The 26,233-nt window shown below is 53.9% G+C and overlaps 4 protein-coding genes across 6 annotated transcripts in view; all 4 read left to right on the plus strand.

The window, feature by feature from the left end:
• Positions 1 to 2,768, plus strand: part of NECTIN2 (nectin cell adhesion molecule 2) — a 28,909-nt gene extending 26,141 nt beyond the window's left edge. The window contains exons 7-9 of the mRNA XM_027860696.1: positions 1,516 to 1,579; positions 1,745 to 1,831; positions 2,004 to 2,768. Of these exons, the coding sequence (XP_027716497.1) occupies positions 1,516 to 1,579; positions 1,745 to 1,831; positions 2,004 to 2,228 (376 nt within the window). The 3' untranslated portion in view covers positions 2,229 to 2,768. The remainder of the gene's footprint in view (positions 1 to 1,515; positions 1,580 to 1,744; positions 1,832 to 2,003) is intronic.
• A 1,414-nt stretch (positions 2,769 to 4,182) lies between these two features.
• Positions 4,183 to 7,682, plus strand: TOMM40 (translocase of outer mitochondrial membrane 40). Its single transcript, XM_027860698.1, has 9 exons — positions 4,183 to 4,459; positions 5,371 to 5,438; positions 5,539 to 5,631; positions 5,719 to 5,820; positions 5,905 to 6,010; positions 6,379 to 6,501; positions 6,583 to 6,659; positions 6,731 to 6,833; positions 7,016 to 7,682. Exons 1-9 carry the CDS (start codon positions 4,198 to 4,200, stop codon positions 7,153 to 7,155), a joined length of 1,074 nt encoding a protein of 357 aa, XP_027716499.1. The 5' UTR covers positions 4,183 to 4,197; the 3' UTR covers positions 7,156 to 7,682.
• A 1,680-nt stretch (positions 7,683 to 9,362) lies between these two features.
• On the plus strand, positions 9,363 to 12,784 carry APOE (apolipoprotein E). Of its 2 annotated transcripts, none has more exons than XM_027860699.1 (4): positions 9,363 to 9,468; positions 10,590 to 10,664; positions 10,942 to 11,131; positions 11,792 to 12,784. In XM_027860699.1, the coding sequence occupies exons 2-4, from the start codon at positions 10,619 to 10,621 to the stop codon at positions 12,465 to 12,467; spliced, it is 912 nt and encodes a 303-aa protein (XP_027716500.1). In that variant the 5' UTR covers positions 9,363 to 9,468; positions 10,590 to 10,618; the 3' UTR covers positions 12,468 to 12,784. The 2 variants fall into 2 exon arrangements, with proteins under 2 accessions (XP_027716500.1, XP_027716501.1); XM_027860700.1 differs by having other exon boundaries at positions 9,366 to 9,468; positions 10,594 to 10,664.
• Positions 12,785 to 16,147: 3,363 nt separating this feature from the next.
• On the plus strand, positions 16,148 to 18,913 carry LOC114042001 (apolipoprotein C-I-like). Of its 2 annotated transcripts, none has more exons than XM_027860694.1 (4): positions 16,148 to 16,227; positions 16,776 to 16,899; positions 17,333 to 17,486; positions 18,669 to 18,913. In XM_027860694.1, exons 2-4 carry the CDS (start codon positions 16,845 to 16,847, stop codon positions 18,730 to 18,732), a joined length of 273 nt encoding a protein of 90 aa, XP_027716495.1. In that variant the 5' UTR covers positions 16,148 to 16,227; positions 16,776 to 16,844; the 3' UTR covers positions 18,733 to 18,913. The 2 variants fall into 2 exon arrangements, with proteins under 2 accessions (XP_027716495.1, XP_027716496.1); XM_027860695.1 differs by having other exon boundaries at positions 16,154 to 16,243.
• The last annotated feature ends 7,320 nt before the right edge of the window (positions 18,914 to 26,233 follow it).

Below are 26,233 nucleotides of genomic sequence, written 5' to 3' on the forward strand. Positions count from 1 at the left end.
GCCTTTGCCTTTTCCAGCTCATTTTACAGATAAGTAACTGAGGCCAACAGGCCTGTGAGACTTGTCCAGGGTCATACGGCTAGTAAGTGTCTGAGGCCGGATTTGAACTCGGGAAGATGTCTTCCTGATCCGCTGCACCATCTTGCTGTCCCACAAACAGACCGAGTGTCAAAAAGTGAAGAGAGGTCAAGAAGATGCATGACCGAGAAAATGTCAATTAAGATATCAACAGTAAATCTTGGGCTTCAATCTAATGCTGGGCTCAGGACCTCTGGTGGATCTTGGTTCCCTTTAGGGGAAAGAGGCAGCAGGTGGCAGTCCTGGCGATTAATTCCCCTGGTGCTAGACTGAAGTCACATGGGATGCCAAATAACCCTAACATACCTTGTCTATACGGAATACTTGCTTTATCGCTCCCCAAATCTCCAGTTGTCTGGCAGAGAAAAGGGGTAGGACGAATGAGTGACTCCCTGGGAGAAAGGAGGGAGCCTAAGTTCTTGAGGGCAGGAAGGAGATGCAGGACATGTGTGTAAGGTTATATAGCAGTGCCCACCTCACATGCCTCAGCCTGCTGCTTGACTTAATAGAAAATCCTCTTTCCCCATAAACACTTGCTCAAATCTCTCTCTATGGCAAAACCCCTAATCCCCTAAGATTAGATCAATATTGCTATCGATTGATTACTGGTGATGGCAGTTTATTAGCACCAACAGAAGTATAAACAATTCTTCACGGTAGTTTAGCTCTTGGACCCATTGGAGTAAGAGGCACCTTAGACCATCTTTGTGACAGCTACTGACATTTTCTGAAAATACAGTTCCACTACCTAGTTCACTCAAGATACCAATCAAAGTTTCTTCTCAAGAATTCTCTTCTTTAACCCTTTCACAAGATCAGATTAAGGTTAAAGCAGTTCCATCGAGGAAGGCCTCTCCAGCCTCTTCTCGCTGGCTTCTCCAGGTTTTCTCCAACCCCATGGGAAAACTTTAACTTGTCAAACCATCACCACTCACAATCTCTGCTGACTCATACCTTGGGAAAGACTTTGGCTACTGTTTCTTCATAAAATAACAGTTAACCCAGCTCTCTCCCAAGAAAGGTTTTCTTTATTCTCTTTCTCAGTGTCTTTGTTCAACAATTTTAAGAGCAGTGTTGTGAAACTCCAGGGGAGATAGTATTTTGGGGAGAAAGATGTCAGAGATGAAGGGCTCAGGAAGGATGGCAGCTGAGAACATTTAATTGGATTCAGCTACCAAAGCATCATTCAAACTCAAAGCCTTTCCAGCTCTGAGAACCGGCCCGAGCTGCAGTCAGTCCACTGGCCTTCAATCCTCCAATGCCTTGTGTTGTCCACTTCTCCCCACCCCAAGAGAATGTAAGCTCTTTGAAGGCAGGGACATCCTAGGGGCTTAAGAGATACAAGTTGAACTGAGCTGAACTAACCGAATTGTTGGGCCACTGGCAGAAGCCCCAGGGAATGAAATACCAGTTTCCTTTTCTACTCCTTCCCCACAGACTCGAAGGCCCTCCTGCTTACAAGCCTCCACCTCCTAAGATGAAACTGGAGGAGCCAGAAATGGTAAGACGTTCCTCTCCACCCCTTTCCCCTCCATCCTTCCATTCCCCCACACAGCCCTGACCACCGTGAAGCCCCCTGTGCATCCTGGTCCCTCCCCTTTCCCCATTCTGCTTCCATCCCCTGGATCTGCCCTGACCTGTCCCCACCTCTTTTCTCTGCCCCCAGCCCTCCCAGCTCTTCACCCTAGGTAGCTCGGAACACATCCCTCTGAAGACCCCATACTTTGAGCCCAGCATCTCAGCTCCTGAACAGGTAATTCGGAGGAGTCCCCTAATGCTGGGATGAGACATCTGGAAAATCCCCCATCTGTACAAGGATGGGGTGGGTCTGGAGACCATGATCCCTGAGGGCCCTCTGGTGGTTTTGGGGGGGGGCGGGGCCAGGGGAGGGAGGAAGATCTCCCATGCCCCTGTCCCCTGCCCAGGACATGCCCCGGTACCACGAGCTGCCCACCCTGGAGGAGCGGGCAGCCGCTCTTCCCTTGCACCTGGAGGAGCCGGGTGATGCTGCAGGAGAAGAGCGGTTCCCTCTGGAGGATAATGAAGACTACCTGGACAAGATCAATCCCATCTACGATGCTCTGGCTTATGCCACGGGCGAGGCCTATCAAGGCAAGGGCTTCGTCATGTCTCGGGCAATGTATGTGTGAGCCTCCCGCCTCCAGCCGCTGGACCCTGGCATCCCCTCGACCTCTGCGATGGAGACCCGGCTCCTGTCCTTAACCACGGCCTCTGCCACGACTGTGACTTAATGCCTGACCTCCACCTTGTGGCCTTGACCACCCGCCCAGGAGCCCCCGGACTGTGGCTGTGGCCTCGGTGGGGGAGCTCTGAGCCAAACGCTCCCCCGCCCCACTGAGGACCTCTCGTGCTCCCAGCCGCCCTCCGTCCCCACTGCCCTGCCAACCTCTCCCACCTGAGCCCAGACTTGAGCCCTGGGCAGCACGATTCCTCGGCACACACTGTCCAGTCTTCCTGCAGGCAGGAGAGGCCGGGGTGCCTGCCTCCAGCCCTCCCCCGGGGGCCCAGGGAGGGCATGGCCGGTGCTTGGGGATCCCTGGATGTGTGTATGTGGGGGGTGCGATGGGCTGGCTGAGCTGGTCCTGCCCCCCCCCCCGGGGGATGTGTGGGGGAGGGGAACTGAGTTTTATACACAAATGTTTCCTAATAAACACAACTTTTTACGTCTACTTGCACGTGTGATGTGCTTGGCCCTGGTGGGCAGGGGGGAGGGCGGCCCACCTCGCTTGCCCATGACTCTCCACGGTCCAGCCTTTGCCCCAGCAGGTTCCCCACCCCCACGCTTCCAAAAGAACTTTGCTCTCCCCTCTCCCGCGCCAGCTTCCTTCCTGCCCAGCTCTGGTTCCACCTCCTGCAGGTGGCCCTCCGGTATTTACTTATCTGCGTCCAGCTGGGCCCTCTGGAATGGAAGTTCCGAGAGGGCGGGGCCTGTTTCTGCCTCTACCTCCCTGACCCGAACAGTGCCTGGCACACAGCAGGCAGCTTAGTATGCATGCTTGTTGAATTAAACTGGACTTAATTAGCGGCGATCTAGGGTAGTAGTCCCCTTCCCGTCATGCCCTGGGGCTGTCCCCAGGTGCAGGGGTGGTGGGTAAGAGGTAATGGGGAAGGGCAGCCCCGGGGCATGGTGGGAAAGTAATGGCGCCCTAAGGAGCAGGTCAGGGTCACAGAGGCCCCACTGGAGCATTCTGGGTCATAGGGAAGGGGGGAGGGAGTAAGGATCCTCGGCGAGTCGGGACCTGCGGTGCCTTCTGGGAATCCCTCTCTGACCTTGGCGCCTACCGGCGCAGCACAGCCTACCTAGGCCAGCGCTCGCCAATCACCGGAGACCTTATCTCACCCTTGGACCAATCCGATAGCTGCGAAAGGGAGAAGGGAGGGGGAGCAAGCGTCCGGCGCGGGGGAGGAGGCAGGGAGAGTCATAGCCAATGTAGAGAGACGCTCTGAGGGCCTGCCAATGGGAAAGAAGATAGGGTGGGACTTGTGAAACCACAGGCCTATAAGGAGGTCGGGAATGAAGGCAGCGACTATCTAACCTCATGATGTTTGGGAGGGCAAAAAAGAGGTGGAATCATAAACCAATGAAAAGGGACGCTCCCTGGGAAGGTCAATGGGTGCTGCGCGAAGGTGGGCTCTTCACGGGTAATGACCAATGAAAACGCAAGAAGATAGCGCTGGTGGGACTAAATGCCATACCGGGCACTAGGGACGGAGAAACCTTGGACCAATCAGAGGAGGCGTTCCTTGATCGAACCAATGGGAGTAGTAGTAGGGCGGGATCTGTCAGCTGCCTACCAATAATACGGAATGGGGGGGTGGGGCGGAAGAGTCCAACCAATGAGAAAGCGATCCCTCGGGCCAATGATGGGCCCCGTTTCCTGAGGAGTCCGGGGCTGCGCCTGCGCCTTGGGCACCGCCTCCCGCACGGGGGTTCGGGTGCGGAGCGGAAGCCGGGAGGAGCCGGAGTCGCCGGGAGTGAGCAGCGCCCCGGGTTTGGGTCACGTGGCCTGCGGCGGGGCCGAGGCGCGGGGGGAGGGGTGGTCACGTGGGCGGCCGCGGTGACCCCTGACCTCTCGCCCCGGTTTCCTGCAGGTGATCATGGGCAACGTGTTGGCCGCTAGCTTGCCGCCCGCGGGGCCGCCCCCCCCGTCCGGGCCGGGCCTCGTGGCCGCGCCGCCGCCGCTCCCGCCGCCGCCGCCGGGCTTCACGCTGCCCCCCATGGGCGGCCTGAGCGCGGGGCCTGGCGCCCGCGGAGGAGTCCCGGGCGGCCCCGCGAGCGGGCCCGCGGCGCCGGAGGATGAGGCCTGCTGCTGCCTGCCTAACCCGGGCACGTTCGAGGAGTGCCACCGCAAGTGCAAGGGTGAGCGCGGCCGCTAGGGGGCGTCTCTCCGGGGATGGGGGCCTGGGGAGCCGGGCGGGAGGGGGCGGGGGAGAAGCGGGGCCCGGGAAAGCGCCCGCTGTGTGCCCGGCTCGGTGCACACGGGAGCTAACTCAGGGCCCCAGGGGACGGCCACTTGGGGAAACTGAGGCAGGCAGCGGGGCGGGCCACTTCCAGAGGCCCCCCAAATAGCTGGGAAGCATGGGAGGCTGGATTCGAACTCGGCTCCTGCGGACTTCAGGCCCGGTGCACTTTGCCTTGGGGCGCCCCCTAGCGGCCTCCTCAGGGCAGCCTCCCCTAAGCACTGGGACTGGACCTTGGAGGCTGACCTGGAGCCCCGGGGCCCAGGCTGACCCAGAGCCGTAGGGCCAGGCAGGGGGCTCCTCATTGCCCACCCTGGGGTCACACATCGGGGCTTCGTCCCCCTTCACAGCCCCTCCCCTTGTAGTCCGGACCAGGGTTCGAATCCTGGCCCAGCCGCATCAGTCTCCGTGACCTTGGAGAAGTCACACACTGTGTGGGCCTCAGTTTCCTCATCTGTATAATGGGCTCCTCCCATCTTGGAAACTGTTGTGAGAGCGCTCCTCCTGGGAGAGGGGGAGGGGCTGGTGGGATCCCTACTTGGCAGATGAGGAAACTGAGGCAGACGGAGACTTGCCCAGAGTCCCCCTGATAGGGAGGGTGTCAGGCTGGATTTGCCCCACACGGGGAGACTTGGAGAGAGCTTCAAAGCGGGGAGCAGGCAGCTCATGTTGGGGGGAGGGGGCTGAGCCACGAACTTGAACCTGACAGGGTTGGGATGTGCCCATCCCCAGCACTGACCCCGCTGGGGCTGGAGAGCCTCGGTTTCCCCGCCTGTAGGGGGAGGTGACACTCATGCCTTCTCCATGCAGAACTGTTCCCGGTGCAGATGGAGGGCGTTAAGCTCACGGTGAACAAGGGCCTCAGTAACCACTTCCAGGTGAGGCCCCGGGGGCTGGGGGGCCGGTGCCCCCCCAACGGGGAGGGGAGGAGGGGGCCGGCCCAACAAGCAGCTCAGGCCCTGTCTTCCCCCACCCCAGGTCAATCACACCGTGGCCCTCAGCACAATTGGAGACTCCAACTACCACTTTGGGGTCACCTACGTAGGGACCAAGCAGCTGAGTCCCACAGAGGTGAGCAGGCCACGCAATCCCCGGCCTCTGAGCCCGCCTGATTCCTGGCTCTGGTCCCCCGCCCCCTCACACCTCTCCTGCCCACAGGCCTTCCCGGTGCTGGTGGGAGACATGGACAACTGCGGGAGCCTCAACGCCCAGGTGATCCACCAGGTGGGGCCGGGCCTGCGATCCAAGATGGCGGTGCAGGTGAGTGTGGGGGAGGCCACCTCGCAGGCGTGGCGTGGCTCCCGAGCCGAGCAATGAGGCCTCCTGTCTCCCTCCCCTCCCCAGACCCAGCAGTCAAAGTTCGTGAACTGGCAGGTGGACGGAGAGTACCGGGGCTCTGACTTCACAGCCGCTGTGACCCTGGGGAACCCCGACGTGCTGGTGGGCTCAGGTGGGGACCCCGGGGCGTCTCTGTCTCGTGGCCCCTTCCTTCTCCAGTGTCTGTTTCTGCCCCGTCTCAGGAGGACGGGGCTGCCGTGCCCTTCTTTTGGCTTGTGTTCTTCCGGCTCCATCCTCCCTGGTGCTGGGTCTCTCTGAGAGGGTCTCCCCCTGTCTCTGCATCTCTGCTTTGTTTCTCACAGTGAAGCTCCCTGAGGGAGGTGGGGACAGGCAGTGTCTCTCTCCCAGGTCTGTCTGTGTCGTTGTGGGAAGGGCGAGGACCCGAAGAGAGACGCTGCTATCTCTGGGTCCTGTTTCAGGAAGGGAGGGAGGGAGGGAGGACGGCGCCATGAGGTGACTCATCGCCCTACCTGTCCCCAGGGATCCTAGTGGCTCACTACCTTCAGAGCATCACTCCATGCCTGGCCTTGGGCGGGGAGCTGGTTTATCACCGAAGGCCGGGAGAGGAAGGCACCGTCATGTCTCTGGCAGGGAAGTACACAGGTATGAGGCAGGGCTTTGTGTTCGAGGGCAGGGCAGCCGCAGAGCCTTGAAGTACTTGATGATTCTTGTCTCCTCCCCCAGCACCTAACTGGCTGGCGACCTTGACCGTGGGCCAGGCGGGGGCCCATGCTACATACTACCACAAAGCCAGTGACCAGGTAAGGGCGTGGTAGGGCCGGGGTAGGGGCGGAGTAGGGGCTCCCAGACTGACCCTCGTGGCTTTCTCCAGCTTCAGGTCGGGGTGGAGTTTGAAGCCAGTACCCGAATGCAGGACACCAGCGTCTCCTTTGGCTACCAGCTGGACCTCCCCAAGGCCAACCTCCTCTTCAAAGGTAGCTGCTTCTGCAGCCCCCTCAGGACCCTCCCCACCCCTGACTCTCCTAGAGCCGGAGTTCCTCACCTGGAGTCTCTGCATAAAAAATAGGGGTGGTGAGGCTTCTCCAGGGGCCCTCTGGCACCTCCTGCCTGCTCTGTCCCCTCACGTGCCCAGTCTCTCCCCTTCATCTTCCCCCAGGCTCCATGGACAGTAACTGGATCGTGGGGGCAACCCTGGAGAAGAAGCTGCCCCCCCTGCCCCTGACACTGGCCCTGGGTGCCTTCCTCAATCATCGAAAGAACAAGTTCCAGTGTGGCTTTGGCCTCACTATCGGCTGAGCCCACCACACCGCCCATCCCGCCCGTCCCTCCGCCCCCGGGCAGGGCAGGAGGAAGGGTACCTGAGGCTCCCAGAGGCTAGGAGAGGGGGAGACCCCAGAATCCGGGGAGACCTTGGGCCTGGCCAGGGAGACTCGGGTTTTCGGAGAGCGACTTCAGAATACTAGAAGACCGATCCCCCTGCCCCCTTTCCCCATTCCTGGAAGGGGCTCTAGGCTCTAGGAGACCTAGGTGGGAAGGACTATGGGGGAGGGTCCTCAGGGTGGGGCCTCTCTCCTTCCCCATGGTGGAGCTGGGCTGCTGAGAGGGCAGCGTGGGCTGGGCATTCCTGCCCTGCCTCCCTGGTGGCCAAGGAGGGGGCCCATCATCCTCATCCCCTGGTTCCGTCCATTCCCCTTGCCTCTCCCTCCCTTCTCCCCACCGACCTGTCTGCCGCCCCCCTCGGTGTAAATCATGTTTATAAGTTATGGAAAAAACAGAACATTTTACAGAAAAAAACCCACAAAAATACATGGCTAAAACAGTGAGTAACGGGGAGGAGGTGCTCTCTGTACACACGGGGGTCTCTGCTCTCCTGGCTGTCTTGTCTCTTCCCTTCTTCAGACAACGTCATAGATGGCCTTGCTGTCTACCCACCCCCTCCCTTGTACCCAAGGCTTTCTGTGTGCCCCGTCAGCTCTTCCCCTGGTCTCCGCATGGCCGGGAGAAATAAAGCTGCTGGCTCTAGATGGAGCCTGAGGACCCGTGTTCAAATCCCGGCCCTTCCACTTCTGCCTGTAACGGCCATCGAGATCCCTTCCGGCTTTAAATGCCTGCCTCCCCTCACCTCTGTTCTGCCCTGGGCATTCTTCATGTTTGGTCTCCCTGCCTCCCACCCCAATTCGACCAGTGGGAGAAGGTCCTCACTTCAGTCTGTGACCTCTTGCACCGTGATGCCATGATGCAGAGGGATGGACTTTTTCCTGGCCAAGGGGGATAGCTGGGTTCTTGGAGGGTGGCCCTCAAAAAGCTGGTGTCGGTACAGGGAGGCAGGATTGTGGGCCTTGGTTGTTTGAGAAGAGACGGGAGCCTGAATGTCTGGGTGGAGGGTTGGTTCGAGACCCTCAAAGAGCCAGAGTAGACCAGCTCCCCTGCCAGCAAGTCCTCGGACCACCGGGGTCTTGTGTACACACACACGTGGGCTCTCCTCTCCAGGGCCTGACCTCGGGTCATTCTAGGTCATAGCCCTCCAGCCCCTTGTGAGCCTCAGGAAGTGGGAGCAGACAGCAGTTTCCTGTTCCTCTGTCTGAGGCTGTGTCTGGTGGTGGGGAGGAATGAGGCAGCATCCTGTGGGCTAGGGGAAAGGTCATTTAGTAGGTGACCTTAGCCCCAGGGCAGAAAAGGATGGCCACCCCCAAAAAAGCTAAATGTCCAACAGTGCGACCGGGCCCCCCTTGATCTTGAAATGCTCAGGCTTTGGGACCCTTGGTTCCATCCCTTTACATTGAGGGCGTCGGTTCCCCTGACTGCTAGTCTGGGGCTCCCAAGTTCTGTTCTAGGATTCATGGAATGGCACCCCCCACAGAAACAGGCATCTGTGTCGTCGCCCTGACCCCACCCCTTCTCCGAAAACAGAGTTGGACCTCTGGGCCTGAAGCCAGTGTTCCCCGGGTGTGTCAGTGACCCCTCACAGGCAGGGATCTGCCCCCACACAAAACAGCCTTTCAAAGACCTGGGCCCCACCCTTCCTGCAGCCCCTTTTTCTGGGCCGAGAACAAACACCACAGCTGGCCCTGAGGATCTTGTCCGGGTCGTCAGTTTGTGTACCCCACTGGGCTCCAGAAGGCCATTCTTCCTCCCCCTCAGAACCAGGTGCCATGCCCCTCCCCCAAACAAAAGGAATCCTTATCTGAGTGTCTAGATTCCTCTGTCAGCATCCCCCAGGGATAGAGGCCGCTGGGTCTTCACGCCTACTACAGAATTCCATTTAGCCCTCCCATGGGGAGCCCAGGGATGGGCATTCTCTGTCCAGTCCTTGGAACTGGCAGGGGAGGGATCGGGTCAGGTTAGGCGGTGAGAGGTCAGCTTCCCATCCCCAGGAAGGGCTGGAAGCTGAAGGGGGCCAGCGGCGCTCATGTACCGCCCCCAAAGCTTGGAGGGGTGGCATGGAGGAGGGCCGTGCTGTCCTCGTGACAGGTCCGCCCTGGCCCTGGAGGAGGGGGAGGGGGTAAAGCCCTATAACTGGAAGAGGGCCCCGAGCCCGGGTCCTACTCAACCCAGGGAAGGATCTCTCTGACCAACAGAGGAAGGCCCAACTGAGCAGCTGGGGCCAAGGTAAAGAAACCCCAGGGGACAGAGGCTATGAGGATGGCTGGACAGAAATACAGGCTTGGGGAGCCTTGGACTAACCTCAAACCAGCCGCTAATTGGCTCCTCACCTTCCGGCAGCCTCAGTGTTGCCATCTGTGGGCTATGGATAAAGACTGTTCCAGCGCTGACATCGTATGTCCATGTACAGAGTATAGTGGGAAAAGATGAATTTGGAGTGAGGTCCTGGGTTCAAATCTCACCTCTGCTGCTTAATACCAATTTGACTTGGGGCGAGTCACTTAAGTCATCTGTAGAATGATGACAGCTTCCTTAACCTAGCCAGTCCCAGATCTTAAGTGCAGCAGCCCCTGTAATATTCCTTCTGGGGGAGACAGACTTCTGGACGGGACTCTGGCTGAACAAGAGACGCAGAGACATAGGAGAGCCTACAGGATTGGGGAACAAAGGACAGATGTCTCAAGTCTGGGTGACAGGAATGCGTGGGTCCTGGGAGTGAAAAATGGGTGTGACGGGTGGCAGCATTTCAGAACTCCCAGGATCTAGGGAAGGGAAATCAGCAGCCTTCCCACATCTAACAGCGGACCAGCGGGCCAGAGTCAGAGCCTCAGGGTTCAAAGCCTGCCTCCGAGGGTGCCTACTCCTGCAGGGGACATCTTTGGCAAGGCACTGGGCAGCAAACAAGGGGTTTAGATGAGCTAGGTGGTTCTCTGCTCTTTCCAGGTCTAGGATTCTTTTCAAGGTTGGGTGACATTGGGCAATTTCCTTTGCCTCTCTGATTAGGAGGTGGGGTCATGTTTATCTAGCGGCATCCCTTGGGTCTTCTGGAGACAATGGAGATTAGGATTTGGAATGGAAGAAATGGAATTCAGGAAGTAGGAGGGCTTGAATTTTGGAATCCAGATTTGAGGAAAAGCACAACAATGGGGAGAGATTAAGATTTAGAATGCCCCAGGTATGGAACCTTGGCTCCCTAACAGATAATCAGAGCGGGGTTAGGAGTACAGAATTTAGGGGGCAGCTGCTTCCCCTTATCTGTTGGTGCGAGTTGACTGATGGGATTAGTAGGGGAGGATAGAAAAGAGAGGTGATCACTGACTTCAGCCAGACTTTTCTCTCTGCCCCAGTAAGACCAGTCACCAGCTGTGCTGTGAAGATGAAGCTCCTGTGGGTCTTGTGGGCGTTGGCGGCCCTCTTGACTGGTATGCCCTCTCCCTGGACCTCTGCGTTCCTGCTCTCCTCTGTCTGGCATCAGTCTTCTTTCTCCCCCTCAATATCTGCCCCGGCGGCCCCTCTAATCTATCCCCCTTAATCTTTCACTCTGTTCTCATTCCCACTGTCTGTCCTCTCCCGTTTCCAGGATCTGCCTGTCCCTTCTCCCCCGGATGTGCCAAGCCCTCCCCACCCTCCTCTCCCACTCAGCCCCAGTGAGCTGGTTCCTTGGACACTCATGTCCATCTATCTGCCTCTGCCCCTCAGGCTGCCAGGGGGAAGATGCCAAGACTTCTTCGGAGGAGCGATTTACAGAACCGAAGCCCTGCAACTTGGAGCCAGCTCAGGCCTGGGAGATAGCCATGGGCCGCTTCCGGGGCTACCTGGACCAGCTGCAAACTCGGGTCGAGGACCTGCAGAGTGAGGTGCAGAGTCTCCAAATAGTCAAGGACCTGAGGTGAGGACCATCCCCACCATGACCCCACCGTGCCACTCAGGTCTCCCCCAACCCTGCCGTGTTAGTCTCAGACCTAGCGGTCCATCCCCAGCCGTTCTTCCTCCCCCTCAGAACCAGGTGCCATGCCCCTCCCCCAAACAAAAGGAAACCTTATCTGAGTGTCTAGATTCTTCTGTCAGCATCCCCCAGGGATAGAGGCCGCTGGGTCTTCACCCCTACTCCAGAATTCCATTTAGCCCTCCCATGGGGAGCCCAGGGATGTGCATTCTCTGTCCAGTCCCTCATCTCCACTTGTCCAAGACTCAAGTGGGCTTCACTGGCTCCTGCCCACCAGCTGTATCTTTGCCTCTAACAGTGGTTCATCTGTCTCCCTGTCCCATTCTCCTTCTGTTTCTGCCCTTGGTTCCCTGTTTCTATCTCCTCTCTATCCCCACCTTTCTGGGTGCCCACCATCACCTCGTACGTCTGCCTCCTTCCCAGTTTAATGCAGTGGATGAGAGCTGGATTTGGAATCGGAGCCCTGGGCTGGATTCCTGCCTCTGCCCCTTAGCTATGTGACTGTGGGTGAGGGCCCTCACCTCTCTGAGGGGCCTCACTTCCTTCATCTGGAGATAGGATCACCTCCGGGCTCCACTCCAGCTTTACATCTGCTCCCTACAGGGGTCTCATGACAGACACTCTGACAGAGCTGAATGCTTACAAGGCTGAGTTGGACCAGGAGCTGACCCCCATGACTGAGGAGACCCGGAAACAGCTGGCCAAGGAGCTCACAGCAGCCCAGGCCCGCCTCGGGGCTGACATGGAGGATGTGGGGTCCCGCCTTGCCCAGTACCACCGAGAGTTCCACGCGGTGGTCAGCCATAACGTAGATGAGGTCAGAAACCGGATATCAGCCTACCTGAGGAAGATGAAGAAGCGCATTGGGCGTGACTACGAAGAGCTCCAGACCCGCATGGCCACGTACCAGGCTGGTGCCACAGAGGGTGTGGAGAGAGGGCTCGGCCCGCTGAAGCATTTGGCCCCCCTGCTGGAACGAGTCCAAGAGCAGAACAAGAAGAGGATGGCCAACCTGGGCACCCTGGCAGGGGAGCGTCTGCAGAGCCACCTGGAGCAGGTGCGCAGCCGAATGGAGGAGGTCAAGACCAAAGTGGACGAGCAGTCAGCCCAGCTGCAGGCTCAACTGCAGGGCTTTCACGACCGCCTGAAGGCCTGGTTCCAGCCCCTGACCACTGACCTGCAGCGCCAGTGGACGTCACTGGTGGACAAGATTCAGGAAGGCGTCAGTCCCAATGGGAAGCTGGGAGAGACACCCGATACTCCCTTCAGTGACAACTGAAAGCTCCCTGGAGCTCTCCATGGGTTCCCCGTAGTTCTCCCTGTCTCCCGCCTGGGAGTCCTCCTGTCATCATCCACCAGCGGACCCTCCCCTGCCCCGCCCCCCAACCTCCAGCAGGGGAGGATGCTCCAATCCCCCCCTCACTCACACCAAGGCACCTTCCGACCCCCTCACCTCTGCAGGGCAGGCCGGTGCACCCCACGGCTCTGGTCCTCAGTCCCTCTGCTACCCTCGGGAGATGGGTGGGTGGGGGCCTACATGTAGTCTAAGCTCAGGCCAACAATAAAGTGAAAGCTTGCTTGTGCACCAGCAACTGATTCCGTGTGAGTCTGGCTTTATCGCTCCCTCCGGAAGGGGTGACAGGGGAGGTGAGGACGGGCTGGATCTCTGCCCTGGCTAGTTTTCAATGAAGTGACTCAAGATAATCCCATTCCTCTACCCTGTTTTCTCTGCTTAGGTCTCTCACTTCTCTCTCTGGGTCTCTTGTCTCCTTTGGCTGTCACACCAGCCCCACAGACACACAGCCCCCACCCCCTCTCCTCTCTGCTTCTCTCTCTTCTTCCTTCCAGATCTCCCTTCCCCCTCCCCTGTCTGCTGCCCTCTCCTAGGCCCCCCTTCTCTGGGTCTCGACTACAACTTTCTCACCCCTCTGGGTCTCTCATTTCCCCAGCAAGTCTAGTCTGAGGGCTCCTGCTTGAGCTAAGTGGGGGTGGGGGGTAGAGCAAGGCAGAAGTCTCCCTGGGGTCCCTGGAGCCCCAGATTTGAAAGCAAGGGAGAGGTCGCCAGAGACAAAGATGTGGGAATCCTGGGAGAAGAGCAAGGTGAGAGGGGAAGCTAGGGGAAAGGCCTCTCTCCGTGTGGCTTACCCAACTTTTTCTCCCGGCCCCAACCTCTTTGGAAATTCCAGGGACACAAGCCCCCCACCTCCTCCTAGCCTCCAGCCCTCGCCTTCCAAATCCTACACCCCTTCCCCTGGGCAGCAGGCACTGGTGGGGTGAAAGCATGAGAGTTTGGGGTTTCCCTTTCCCTGGAGACTCTCAACCCTGGCATTTTAGGGAGCCCAAGAAAACTTGTGTGGGAATCCTGGAGTATCTTAAACTATAGACCATCAGACCGGGAAGGAAGTCAGGGGTTTAGAAGGGCTAAAAAGGACCTTAAGGCTTATCTAGTCCAACCCCCTCATTTTTCACATGAGGAAACTAAGGCTTAAGTCATTTGGCCCCATATCACACACGGATTGGAATCTAGGTCCCTTCACCCCGTTCCAGAGGGTCCCAATTCCTCTGAAGAGCAGGCAGTCCCACCCCCCTCATTTTACAGAGAAAGAGGCCCCGAGAGGGGCAGAGGTTTGGCCAAGGTCAGCCTGGGGCTGGAATTCAGATCTCGTTGATTCCTAAAGCCCCACTCATCTCTTTGAGGTTGCCAAGTGCCCGGAAGGTTTGACAGAGCTGAGGGGCTATTTGTTAGACACAAAAACAGGGACTCCTCCGCCGCCCCAGCCCACTCCAGGGAAAGATGGTCACACTCCTTGGCTGTATGTTAATGCCCGGCGTCGGAGCTCGGAAGGGACTTTCGGGAAGCTGAGGAGGTAGACAGCCCTGAAATGGGGGGTGGGGGGAGGATTTGAGGAGGAAGGAACTGGGGAGAAAGGTGAGAAGCCTTTCGGCCTTTATTTTTGTGGCCTCATCTGGGCAAGAAAGGGGAACTGAGGCTAGCCCTGGGAATGGGAGATAAGCGACTAGGTGGGACCCTTGCTGGACCCCTTTGGCCCGGAAGAAGGGCTCTGAGCAGACTGGGCCCCCAAAAGCTGGGAAGGATGGGGGGGGGGGGGGGGGGGGGGGGGGGGGGGGGGGGGCGTTACAGCATGATGCCAAGTCTGTCCAGAAGCCCGGGGCAGCCCTACAACGTTCAGGGTGAGCTCTTGGGAGCTTTCCACCCCCTCCCCTCCGTGGTCCAGAGGAGGGGAGGAGGGGAGGAGGGGAGGAGGGGAGGAGGAGAGGAGGGGGAGGAGGGCTCAGCCAACCCGGAGCCTCGGCTCGCGGCCGCCCCCTCCGTGGGCCGCCAGGGGTCAGTGGCGGTCAGCGCGGGGGGCGCCCGCAGCCGGAGATGCCCGCGAGTAACCCCGTCCGCCTTGGCTCCCGAAAGGGCCACGGAGCTCGGGGAGCGGGGCTCGGGGGCGGGGACGGGGTGGGGGGACAGGGAGCCAGAGGGATGGGGGAAGAATAGCCGCGGTAGAGGAGGAAGGGCCGGGATGGAGGGATTAGAACTTGCGAGTGAGCTGGGGAAGAGGGGTGAGCATCCCAGAACCCAAGAGGGAAAGGGAGGCAGTGGTCTGCACACGCCTGTGGCCACGGGAGAACTTTGGGCGAGGAGAAGCAAGAAAGGGCCCTGAGGGACGGGAGCTGGGATCCCGAGAGAGGGAGGGCAGAAGCGGGGGGGGGGGGGGTGTCAGAACGGGACTAAGTCCCCAGTCCTCATCTCCTCCAGAGTTATAAGCCCCCCCTTCCCATTTAAGGTCACCCCTTTCCTCTGAAGAGATGGGGGGAGGGTGATGGTGAAAAGAGAATACTTTGGGGAAAGAATGAGGACTTTCAGGGGTGGAGGCGGGGTGGAGATGAAGAGGGAGGTGGAGGGACCAGGGCCTTGGTCGCTAGAGCTGGGGGGAGAGGAGTTTCAGGAAGGGGAGGGCAGGAGGGGCGCGAGGACCGCTCCCAGGGGGTGCGTTATGCAACTCCAGTCACCTGTGAAGTGCCATTCCCCCTTCAAGGTGAACTGTTCAGGAAAGGAGGGACGACACTGAGAGTGGGGGGCCAGGAGGGAGGAAGTGGCTGAGAGAGGAAAGGGGGAGGATGAAATCTCAGTGGGGGAGGTTCGGAGTCCAGAAGCATCTCAAAGAGAAAGGAGAGGGTATTTGGACTGTGACCTCTGTTGAGATGAGGGGTGACCCAGGGAAAAGATGGAAAGGAAGAAGCGCACAGCTAGAAGAGTCTAATGTCCCCTCTCTTATTTCTCAAGTCTTTCCCCTGGGATTCCAAGGCTGGCCCTCTCCCCAGGTGTCCTTTTCTCTAGACATCTAGTTGTTGTTCAGTTGACTGAGTCATGTCCAACTCTCCATGAGCCCATTGGGGGGGTTTCTTGGCAAAGATACTGGAGTCAAATACTTGCCATTTTCTTCTCCAGCTCATTTTACAGATGAGGAAACTGAGGCAGACAAGGTAAAGTGACTTGCCCAGGGTCGCACAGGTAGTAAGTGTCTGAGGCTGATTTGAATTCAGGTCTTCCTGACTCCAAGCACGGTGCTCTCAAGTGCCAGGCACAGCGTGGGCCACTCGAGGTCTAACCTGGGCATTTTTATGGGTGTGGGGTGGGGAGAGATGTGGGAGGGCTGTGAAAAGTCCTAGTGCACTATAGCGCTGAGGGGCCAGAGAGGTAGAGGGGGGCTGGGTATTGGGTTAGGAAAGCCGACGGTGTGGGACAGAGGAGGGAAGGAGGGGTCCTGGAGCTGGGTCTTTGGGGCTCCCAGATGGACTTAGATAGGTCCCACCTCCTGCCTCAGGGGAGGGAGGAAAATCCAGGAGCTAACTGGGAGGTGGAGGCTGAGAGGGAGGAGGGAGGAGGGGAGTGAAACAGGGGCAGGGAGGGGGAGAGAAAGGTGAGGCTTCAAACTCTCCCGGCCCCTCCCCCAGCTCTCTTATAACTAAAGGTCCCTGGACGCTCCCACCCACACCCAACTCAGCCTGCCAGGTCCCAGTTCTGTTCTGTAAGTGTTGACCAAGGTGCGGAGGAATTGGAGGAGGAAGGAGGGTCTCTGGGGAAACAGGGGCCCCTGGAGAAGCCACGTGGGGGGCAGCTATCCCAGGAAAGGAAGATTAGAAGAAGGGGGGGTGGTCACTGAGAAAGTAGACTGTGTGGGAGGGGAAGGATCCTGAGGGGGGACAGGGAGAGGAGGAGAAGGAAGGATGAGTCGCTGGGGAGAAGGGGACCACCAAAGATCTATAGGCAGAGGGACCCTGCTTATATGGGGTGGGGGGCTGAAAACATCTTAGGCTTTCTATGTAGGGCCAACTCTTATTTATGTCAGAGATGGGAACCCAAAGGGAAGGGTTCTAGACCTCATAGACAGATCAGGGTGGCTGGGAGTGGAAGGGAGGCTGAGAGGCTCCTGGGGGCAGTGCAGGTATAAAGAAGGAAAAGAGATCACAGGGGCAAAGGAAGAGCCCTGGGGGATTCGGGGGCTCCCTGGGGAGGTGGCTGGGATGTGAGGGGTCCAACAGGACAGTGACGGTGAGGGTAATTCCTGGTTCCTAGGACTGGGGAGCTCTCCTCCTCACCTGTCTCCCACTACACACCTGTGGGCAGAGCCCCTTCCAGGCCATCATGAAGCCGTTTCTGTCCTTCACTGTGCTGACTGTACTTCTGTACTTTTTGGCAGGTATTCAGCGGGAAGGGTGACGGCTTGGTTCCAATCTCCACACCCTTCCTGGGTTCTGTGTTCCTTCTATCCCTTGCCCACCAGCATTCTATGACCAAAAGCCCCGAGTTCTAATGGTGTTCTCCTCAGCCGGGTTCTGATCCTCCCCCCAATTCTTACCCTCAATATTTAGGTTCTACATCGTCCTGGGTTTGAGCTTCCCTCCCCATCCCATGGTTCTGACCATCACCCACTAAGTTCTGATTCACCACCCTTCCTCCTCCTACCCCATTTCTAGGACTCAACCTCCTGGGTTCTACATTCCCCCCTCCCCATGCCTAGATTCTGAGAGCACAATCCCCACCCCATTCCTGGCTCCAAGGCCCCCCTTTTACTCTGGGCATTCTAAGCAGTTCTAAGTCTTCAAGGGCACTCTGGGTCCTTTCCTTCCCAGACAGCTCCAGCCCAGCTCAGGCTACCTCCTCGAGCATGGCAGAGGGCTTTGAACAGTTCCAGCATAAGGTGAAGGAGCTGGCGGATACTGTGGCTCACAAGGCCAAGGAGGCCATCACCAAGATCCAGAACAGTGAATTCTCCACTAAAACTAGGTGTGGCCCTCCTCCTCTTCCTCCTCCCCCTCTTCTACCTCTCCCTCCCTCCTCCCCCCTCCTCCCCCTTCCTCCTCTCCCCCCTCCTCCTCTTCCTCCTCCCCCTCTACCTCTCCCTCCCTCCTCCACTTCTCCCCCCCTCCTTCCCCTTTCTCCCCCTTCCTCCTCCCCCTCCTTCCCCTTCTTCCTCTCCCCCCTCCTCCTTCCCCTCCTCCCCCCTCCTCCTTCCCCTCCTCCTTCCCCTCCTCCCCCTTCCTCCCCCCTTCCTCTTCCTCCTCCCCCTCTTCTACCTCTCCCTCCCTCCTCCACCTCTCCCCCCTCCTTCCCCACCTCTCCCCCCTCCTCCTTCCCCTCCTCCCCCTTCCTCCTCTCCCCCTCCTTCTCCCCCCTTCTCTTCCCCCTCCTCCCCCTTCCTCCTCTCCCTCCTCCTCTCCCTCCCTCCTCCACCTCTCCCCCCTCCTCCCCTTCTTCCACCTCTCCCTCCTCCTTCTCTTCCTCCTCCTCCCCCCAGTATCCAGTGTGGAGAAGTGGGTCTGCCTTCCTGGGCCCCATCTTCTAAGAGGGGAGAGAAGAGAGGCAGCGTCGGGTTCAAGTGAGGCCCAAAGGAAGGAGGGGGCCTTGAAAGACAAGAAAGCACCGAAGCGAAGGGGAGGGTGTTTCTGGCTGAGCTTGGTTTGGAAGCCTGGGGGCAACCAGTGGGGGAAGGGGGGGATGGGGTCAGGTGGATATTTGGACTAGGAGATTAAGTTAGAACTTGAAGAGTCTGGAGCTTGAGGGTGTCAAAGCTGGGAGGGACCTTCCAGGTCTCTATCCCAGAGGTTCTTAACCTTTGCCATGGAACCCTCAGGCAGTCTGGTGAAGCCTTCGGATGCTTTCTCAGATTAATGCTTTTAAATGCATAAAACAAAGGACGTAGTTTACAAAGGGAACCACTTATATGTAACTCACTATATTTTTGTTTAAAAAAAAAAAGTTCCCAGACCCCAGGTTAAGAACCTTTGATGTGGTCCCAGACTCATTTTACAGATGAGGAAACTAAGTCCCAAAGAGGGGGAATAAGTTCCTCACCCACAGGCATATAGTAAGATTGCTAGTATTGGGAGTCTATGGAGGTCATTTTGGAAGAGGTAGAGGTCTATTCTCTAGACCCCACTAAAGTCACAGTGCCCCTTTTCTCCACAGGAACTGGTTCAGGGAGAATTTCCAGAAAATGAAAGATAAAATGGATGCCACCTTCTCCAAGTAACAGCAGGAGGCTGTGCCTGTGGGCTCACCCCCCGCTGGGCTGTGCTCTCCCAGAAGCCAGTATCCTTCCCACGTGAAGAAAGAGGCTTCTGAATGTTCCTCCTTCCTTCTATCTGCTCCCTCCAGCCCCTGACCCTCTGCTCACTGACTCTAATATAATAAAGGTTTTATAGCCCCTGGTATATGTGTGTGTGTATGTGTGTGTGACTGGGTTGGGCGTGCTGGGCACAATATTAATCACTCAGAGCATGAACCTTCAGGTTGGCAAAGCTGCTTAGAGACCTGTCATCTGATCGTCACAATAATCTTTTGGGGTAGGTCCTGTTACTGTCCCTGTTTTGTAGATGAGGAGTCTGAGGGTCCAACAGGTTGAGAGGGTTGCCCAGAGGCACATGACTAAAACCATATTCCAACCCAGGTCTCCTTGATTCCTTATCAGGTGCTCTGGGATTTGGCTTGCAGGTTCCAAGAGGAGACTTGGGAATGCTGACAACCAGAATCCAAAAAAATCCCACAGACTACAGCCCTGGGCTAAAAGGAAAACAGTGAAAATTAATCAGAGCAAATGTCAAATTGGACTTGGGTTCAAAAAGTCAACGGCACCAGTAGGAGATGGAGGAAGTTTGGTTAGACCACTCTTCCCAGGAAAAAGATGTAAAGGTTTGAGAGGGCTGGACTTCAATGGGAATGAACAGTTGAGTAGGTGCTGGGGATGATTGCTTACAGAGGGAGACAACATTCACGCTTGGAAATCCATAGACGCACATACAAAATGAACATAAGGTCATTTGGAGTGGGAGGAAGCACCAGCAGCTGAAGAAATTACAAAAGATCCTTGTGGCCTTTCAGCTCAGCTGAGCCCTGAAGGGGTCTCCCAAAAATGGGACCTATACCCTGTGCAAGAACATGCTTGGGACGGAGGAATGACAAGCAGTTTGACTAGACTAAGGAGTGTTTAAAGGGGAATAATGAATGTGTGACAGGGTTAGAAAGATAGGTTGAAGCCATGTTGCGAAGGGTTTTGAGTGTCAAATAGGCATTTACTTCTGGACCTAAAGGTGATGGGGAGAGAGGGGCGAGTGACATGGTCAGAGCTGAGGTTTGGGAGAATCACTTTGTCAGCTTTGTGGGGGATGGCTTTGAGACTTAGCCAGAATGAAGGCACATAGATTGAGGAGGGAGTTATTGCAATAGTCCAGGCCACCAGTAGGTGAGGACAGCCTGAACTAGGATGGTGGCTGCTCTGGAGAAGAAGAGAACTGGTGCAAGAGATATTGTGGAGATATGATGGACAAGAATTGGTCATAGATTGGATATGGGGGATAAGTAAGAGACTTACTTGAAGAGTCAAAGATGACTCCAACTTTGCAAACCTGAATGACTGGAAGGATGGTGGGGGTGCCCAAGAAATCTGACTCAAGATGAGTCAACAATATGATAAGGTATCCAAGAAATCTGTGATGTTCTGAGCTTGTAGTAAGGAAGGACCCAAATTCAGCATCATTATCAATGAGATCTCATGGCCAATTGTGGGCACCATGTTTAGGAAAAACACTGATGAACTGGAGAGTTTCCCTAGGAGGACATCCAGGATGGAGAAGGGCCTCGGAATTATGGTTTCTGAGTTGCCTTCCAACTCTGAGATCTTGTGAAATACAATTATAGGAACCCTAAGGCTCTAAAGACCTGGGAAGGGTCACAGAACTGGGAATATCAGAGCTAGAAGAGGCCTTAGAACAGGGAATGTCAGAGCTCAAAGATACCCAAGAATAGAGAATGTCAGAGCTGGGAGGGGTCTTCAAATCCTTTAGAAGCCCTCTCATCCAATTAGCCAATTTTGCGAAGAAAATGGAAGCCCATCATCAAGAAGTGATTTATCCATGTACACACACACACACACAAACACAAATACACACACGCCCTTGGGTGAGAAGTATCAAAGAGAAAGAGGAAATCTTGCACATATACTTACACCACAATTTCCTCACCCAACCAAGCCTTGGATTCAGGACACTCCCAATACTGTGACATGCTCATCTGCCTTTTTTCTTCCCTGTATATCTCTGGATCAGAGAAGGGGATAGGAACAGGCAGTTTGTGGACAGAAGATGACCTTCAACCATTCCAAAGCTGGACAAACATTACAAACTCTGTTGTCCACACTCTGGCCTTGGGCCCTGGGCAAGGGGTCAGTAGCCTGCCTGGTCACTCCTCCTCCTCCATTCCCTCTCTGTCCTTGGGATGAGACCAAGAGCTGGGGCCCATGTTAGGCGAAGAGTCTGAAAATGTCAGCGCTGCGAGAGCCCTTAGAACATGGAATATCACAGCTGGGAGGTATCTTAGAAGTGAGAATGTCAAAGCTGGGAGAGACCTTAGCAAACGTTAGAAGCCATTTCATCCAGTCCCTTCCTTTTGCCGAGGATAAAGTTTAGGCTCATCAAAGGCCTGGTCTACCCAATAAAGAAAACTGTAACACAATTCTGTCTGGTCCCTTTTCTGCTTCTGTTGTGATCCATTAGACTGTGAGATCCTTGTGGGCAGGGGACTTTCTTTTATGTCTCTCTGTACTCCAGTACTTAGCACAATGCCTGGTATATAGTAGATGTTTAATAAATGTTTACTGACTGCCTGATGGTGATGGTAGCAGAGTAGCAGAAAATGGGAGGGGGAGCAAAGAGGGCTAGATTAGCACAGTGCCTGCAACATAGTAGGCTCTTAATAAATGCTTGTTGACTGGCTCTTTTTAGACTCTCTTTTAGACTTTACTACTGCTGTCTCCTAAATATGGAATCCTTGACCAGTGATCAAATCAGCATACTACCAGAGGAAATTAGTATCAGTCTTGACACCCTCAATATAAATGTGAGACACCTGTGTGTCCCACTTGCAACACCTTGTGATCCTTATCACCCTGCAACAGTAGCCCCCTACAGCTAAGCAGCCCAAATCAGCTCTCTTCCTTAAGCCTCCAGCCTACAGAAAGTTAGCAGGTCACTGGTGGTATCAACCATCTCAAAGGGAGTTGGAATGGCAGGATTGGCCACCAGGTGGCATTCTCCTTAAACTACCAAGTTAGTAGCAATCTCACATCAAGGCTTCTTAACCTTGAGTAATGGAAGGAAATGTTAAATTTCAGTTAGAAGTTATTGCCGGGGGAGGGGGGGTAGGGGGGTGGGGGGGGGTGATTTTCCCATATAAGGTCACAGACCCCCTAAAATCTTCCAACAGACCACTGGAGGACCCTAAATTAAGAATCCCTGGCTCAGATCATCCAGGAGCATAATCTGCAGATGCCTGGACCACTCTCCATGGACATCAAGGCTATAGTTTCAAGCAGCAGTGCTCACCAGGCTCAGAATTTAATCCAATGGGATGAACTAGAATGTTAAGTGCTACAAAATCTGCAGCTCTAGAACCCCATGTCTAGCCTCTCTAACCTCCCACATTCACAAAAGTCAGACACTCAGCATACAGTGATCACATAATTCATGGAACACAGCATGCAAAATATCTCAATATATCTCAAAATATTTCACTCCTGACATATTCAAACAGTTTTTAGTGATTAAAAATAGGATATAGACAAAAGAAACAACATAGACACAGTCTATAATAATTTCATACAGAATTTTAACTGATGCAAATAAATTTCTATTAAAAAGAGAGAGACTACAAGAGACTGAAAAGTACACTAGCAGTAAACACTAGATTTACTTGCTTATGGAAAGATGGCGGCCAAAGGCAATACCAGTCTAAAATATGTGAGCAATATCATTTCATTAAAACAAGCAGTGGAGAAGTAAAAATCATTTTTAAAAAAAGCTCAATGAAAAACTGAGTATATTAAGCAGTCATCCTGAAGGCATTTATGAATTTAAAGGAAGGACAACAAACAGAAGAAAAATTGAAAAGATCTGCAATTTTTTTTTTTTTTTTGCAACAAACCTTGGTTCACTATCAAGGATAGTAAAGCCTCTACATTTGAACTTTAATGATGGGTAGACCCATAGAGGAGGTGGAAATGGCATTAAAGTGAACAAAGATGGAAGAAGCAGCTGATTTGGACCAAGAGTACATGGAGGAATTTCATGTGGGAGATGATATGATGACAAGGGGCACTGAAAGATTCAAAAAGTGTTTGAAGAAGAAGAACATACAAAAAGTATGGGGAAAAAATCTCAAAAAATCCCCCTCCCCAAAAAAGGCAACTGGGAAAATATCAGCAACTACTAACCTAAGGCTCATTTTCTTATTCATATAATATTTTCATGAGAATCAACTGCACACATTGGAAACATTCTCAATGAGGGCATTAGTACAGAACTGTCAGGCTTTCATTTTTCTTCCTTTTTCTTTTTCTTTTTTTTTGTGAGGGCAATTGGGGTTAAGTGACTTGCCCAGAGTCCCACAGGTAGTGAGTGTTATGTGTCTGAGGCCAGATTTGAACTCAGGTCCTCCTGACTCCAGGGCTGATGCTCTATCCACTGCACCACCTAGCTGCCCTACTGTCAGGCTTTCAAAAGCGACATTCCACAGTGGACCACATCTTTATGATTACACCAAAAAACTTGATAAATATAACATCTCTGTATTTAATGTTTTTTTTAATAAAAGCATTTGTTTTAGTAGAGCAAAATGTCTCCTTAAAGCCTCTCTTCCAACAAAGCACCTTCCATCTATACATCAAAATTATTCAAAATCTCTTAGCAAAAACAACTTTGTTCAACAACCCTCCAATCATACACATCAGGCAAGACATAAAACAGTCACAGGTTTTCTCCCCAGTGGGCTCCAATGTTGTCATAGAAGAGACACAGCACCGAATCCAATACAGGATGTTGAAGAGGGAGTCCTGATGGATGGTGAGTTCCTACCAATGTTCCTCTTTACAGATAGCATTATGCTGGTTGCATCAAAATCAGAACACTGCAGAACCTCTTGGAAGAGATCTGTAACCATTGAAAGGAGTTTGGCCTAACCATAATCACAAGAAAAACCAAGTGGATGAAAAATGTCTACTGTTCAGATTAAAACATGCAACATATATCATCAGTATAGACTTGCCCATGAATATGACTGAGACAGACATTACCAACGAACAATTGAGCCCAGAATTCAAGAAAAAGGAATGTGGGATGGATTGTCTGGGAAAATATAAATATGCTTTAATAATTCCAAATTCTCCCTGGAAAAAAGGCTCATTTTTTTTCCCACACAAATACTCTACTGCAGGTGTTGTTTTTTGACTGCTAGCCATGGAACAATACAATTTTCAGTTCAAAATTGTGTGAGCCATCTGCAATACAATAAAATATAGAACTTTGAAGGAGAATCCATGTAAAAATATAGCCAGGGAAATGTATGATCAAAAGAGAAGATAGGCTAGTCTTGTGGAAAGGGAGAGGGATGACAGGTGGACAGCCCTGCTCTTCCCCTGATATCTCCTAAATGTCAGGAGGAATAAGGAAGGTGTTTTGATTTTGTCCATATAAGTTAGGTGTATTAACATGGGTCTGTCTAGATGTGGCTTATAGGAAGGCAAAAATAAATATTTCTAACGTCTCTTCCTCCCACACTTCTCCAGGGAAGACTTTGATTCATTCTAGGAAGGAAAGCAGGGCTCCAAACTACGTATATCCAGTATTTAACTCCCTTATCACCAAATACCAGATCTATAGTGAAAACACATGGCAAACAGCAAATAAACCCACTTATCCAAACAGATAGCAAACAGAAATCAGAGAAAGTCTGCATATGAAAACATACCAGACAATACACAGAGTGAATGAAGTCTCCCCTTATAAATGAGATAACTCAGCTCAACCAAGAGACAGAGTCTCTGAGCTCACCCAAGGGGAATTTCCCCAATGTCTCTAGAGTAGCAAGTTGGGGGGGAGGGACATGATAAATATTTCCAGCTCCTTTATAAATCTACTCCTCAGTGTCTTTCTCTCCCTCAATCCACCCAAATAGAGGTTGAAATGACACATGTCTCTATATGATAGAGCCAAAAGAACAGAAGGAAGAGAAGATCTTTTCTCCCTAGCTCTCCCAAATGCATCGCACAGGCCGCAGCATTGAGTAATCAATCTCCACCAATGAGAAGAAAGTCCCATGTAAATGGCCCTCTGAGCCAAGTGTAGACCATGAAGCTTATGGAAGGGTGAGAAGAACGATGGATGGGGACGGAGAAGTGGAGATGACTTGTTGGAGGAAATATCCAAACCCATGAAATCATAGACCCATTGGAATGTTTGACCACACAATGTTCTTCCACCGTCCGTTTTATCCTTTTGTTGTCGTTCAGCCGCTTTTCTGACTCTCCATGACTCCATTTGGCGTTTTCTTGGCAAAGATACTGGAGTGGTTTGACATTTCCTTCTCATTTTACAGATGAGGAAACTGAGGCAAATAAAGTGAAGTGACTTGCCCAGGGTCACACAACTAGTAAGTATCTGAGGCCAGATTTGAACTCAGAAGAGGAGTCTTCCTGATTCCAGGCCCAGCACTATGGTGCCACCTGGCTGTCAGCAATTGCTGCTGCTTCTGCTGTTACTATTATTATTATTATCAATTCTAAGACGTCTCTTTCAAGCGATCATCCAGTCTCTCCCCTTGAAGACCTCCAGGGATGAAGAGTTCTCTACCTCTAGAGGAAGGATTTTCCACTTTGGGGCAATTCTCATCGTTAGGAATGAGCAGCAAGAAGCGGTCGTAGATTGAGAGCTAGAAGGGACCTCTGAGGCCATAATAGTCTAACTCTCATTTTGCAGCTAAGGAAACTGAGGCCTGAGGCACTCAAATGTTTCCCAGAGGCAAGATTTGAACTCAGGTCTTCTGACTTCGGAACCAGGGATTTCCCCCCTCTCACATGGTGTAGAGATGGCATTGGACTTGTAGTCAGGAAACTTTAATTCCAACTCACCTCCACAAAACCTTTTTTAGCTATGTGACCCTGGTCAAGTCACTTAGCCTCTGAACCTCCATTTCCTCACCTGTAAAATGGGAACAACAATGCTTACATTGTGGGACTTACAGAGTAGTTGGGAAGAAAGTGCTTTGCAGACCTTAGAGCACTATTGAAATATGACTTGTTAGTATCTGTGTCACCTTAAGTGAATCACTTAACCTCTCTGGGCCTCAGTTTCCCCATCTGTAAAATAAAAGGAAAACAATACCTTCCTCATAGGTTGTTGGAAAGAAGGCATCTTGCAAAGCTATGAAGTGTGAGTAGTTGTTAGTTATTTGTGTTAATATTAGTACTGGGAAGTTTTTCCATATATATATATATATACACATATGTATGTGTGTGCGTGTGTATATATATACACATGTTAAATCTGCCTCCTGGTATCTTCCCCTCATTCCTCTTCCTTTTGTTGCTTAGGACCTCAGTGAAGAAGTCCTGGCTCCAGCTACATTTAAAGCATCTTCCTCTTTCTGCTCCTCCCTCCCCCAATCCCTGCTTCATTGTGGTCCACAGTCAAGACTGTGTGCAGTCT

The sequence above is a fragment of the Vombatus ursinus genome, unplaced genomic scaffold, assembly GCF_900497805.2.
Source record: "Vombatus ursinus unplaced genomic scaffold, bare-nosed wombat genome assembly UNPS02014239.1, whole genome shotgun sequence".
NCBI classification, from domain to species: domain Eukaryota; kingdom Metazoa; phylum Chordata; class Mammalia; order Diprotodontia; family Vombatidae; genus Vombatus; species Vombatus ursinus.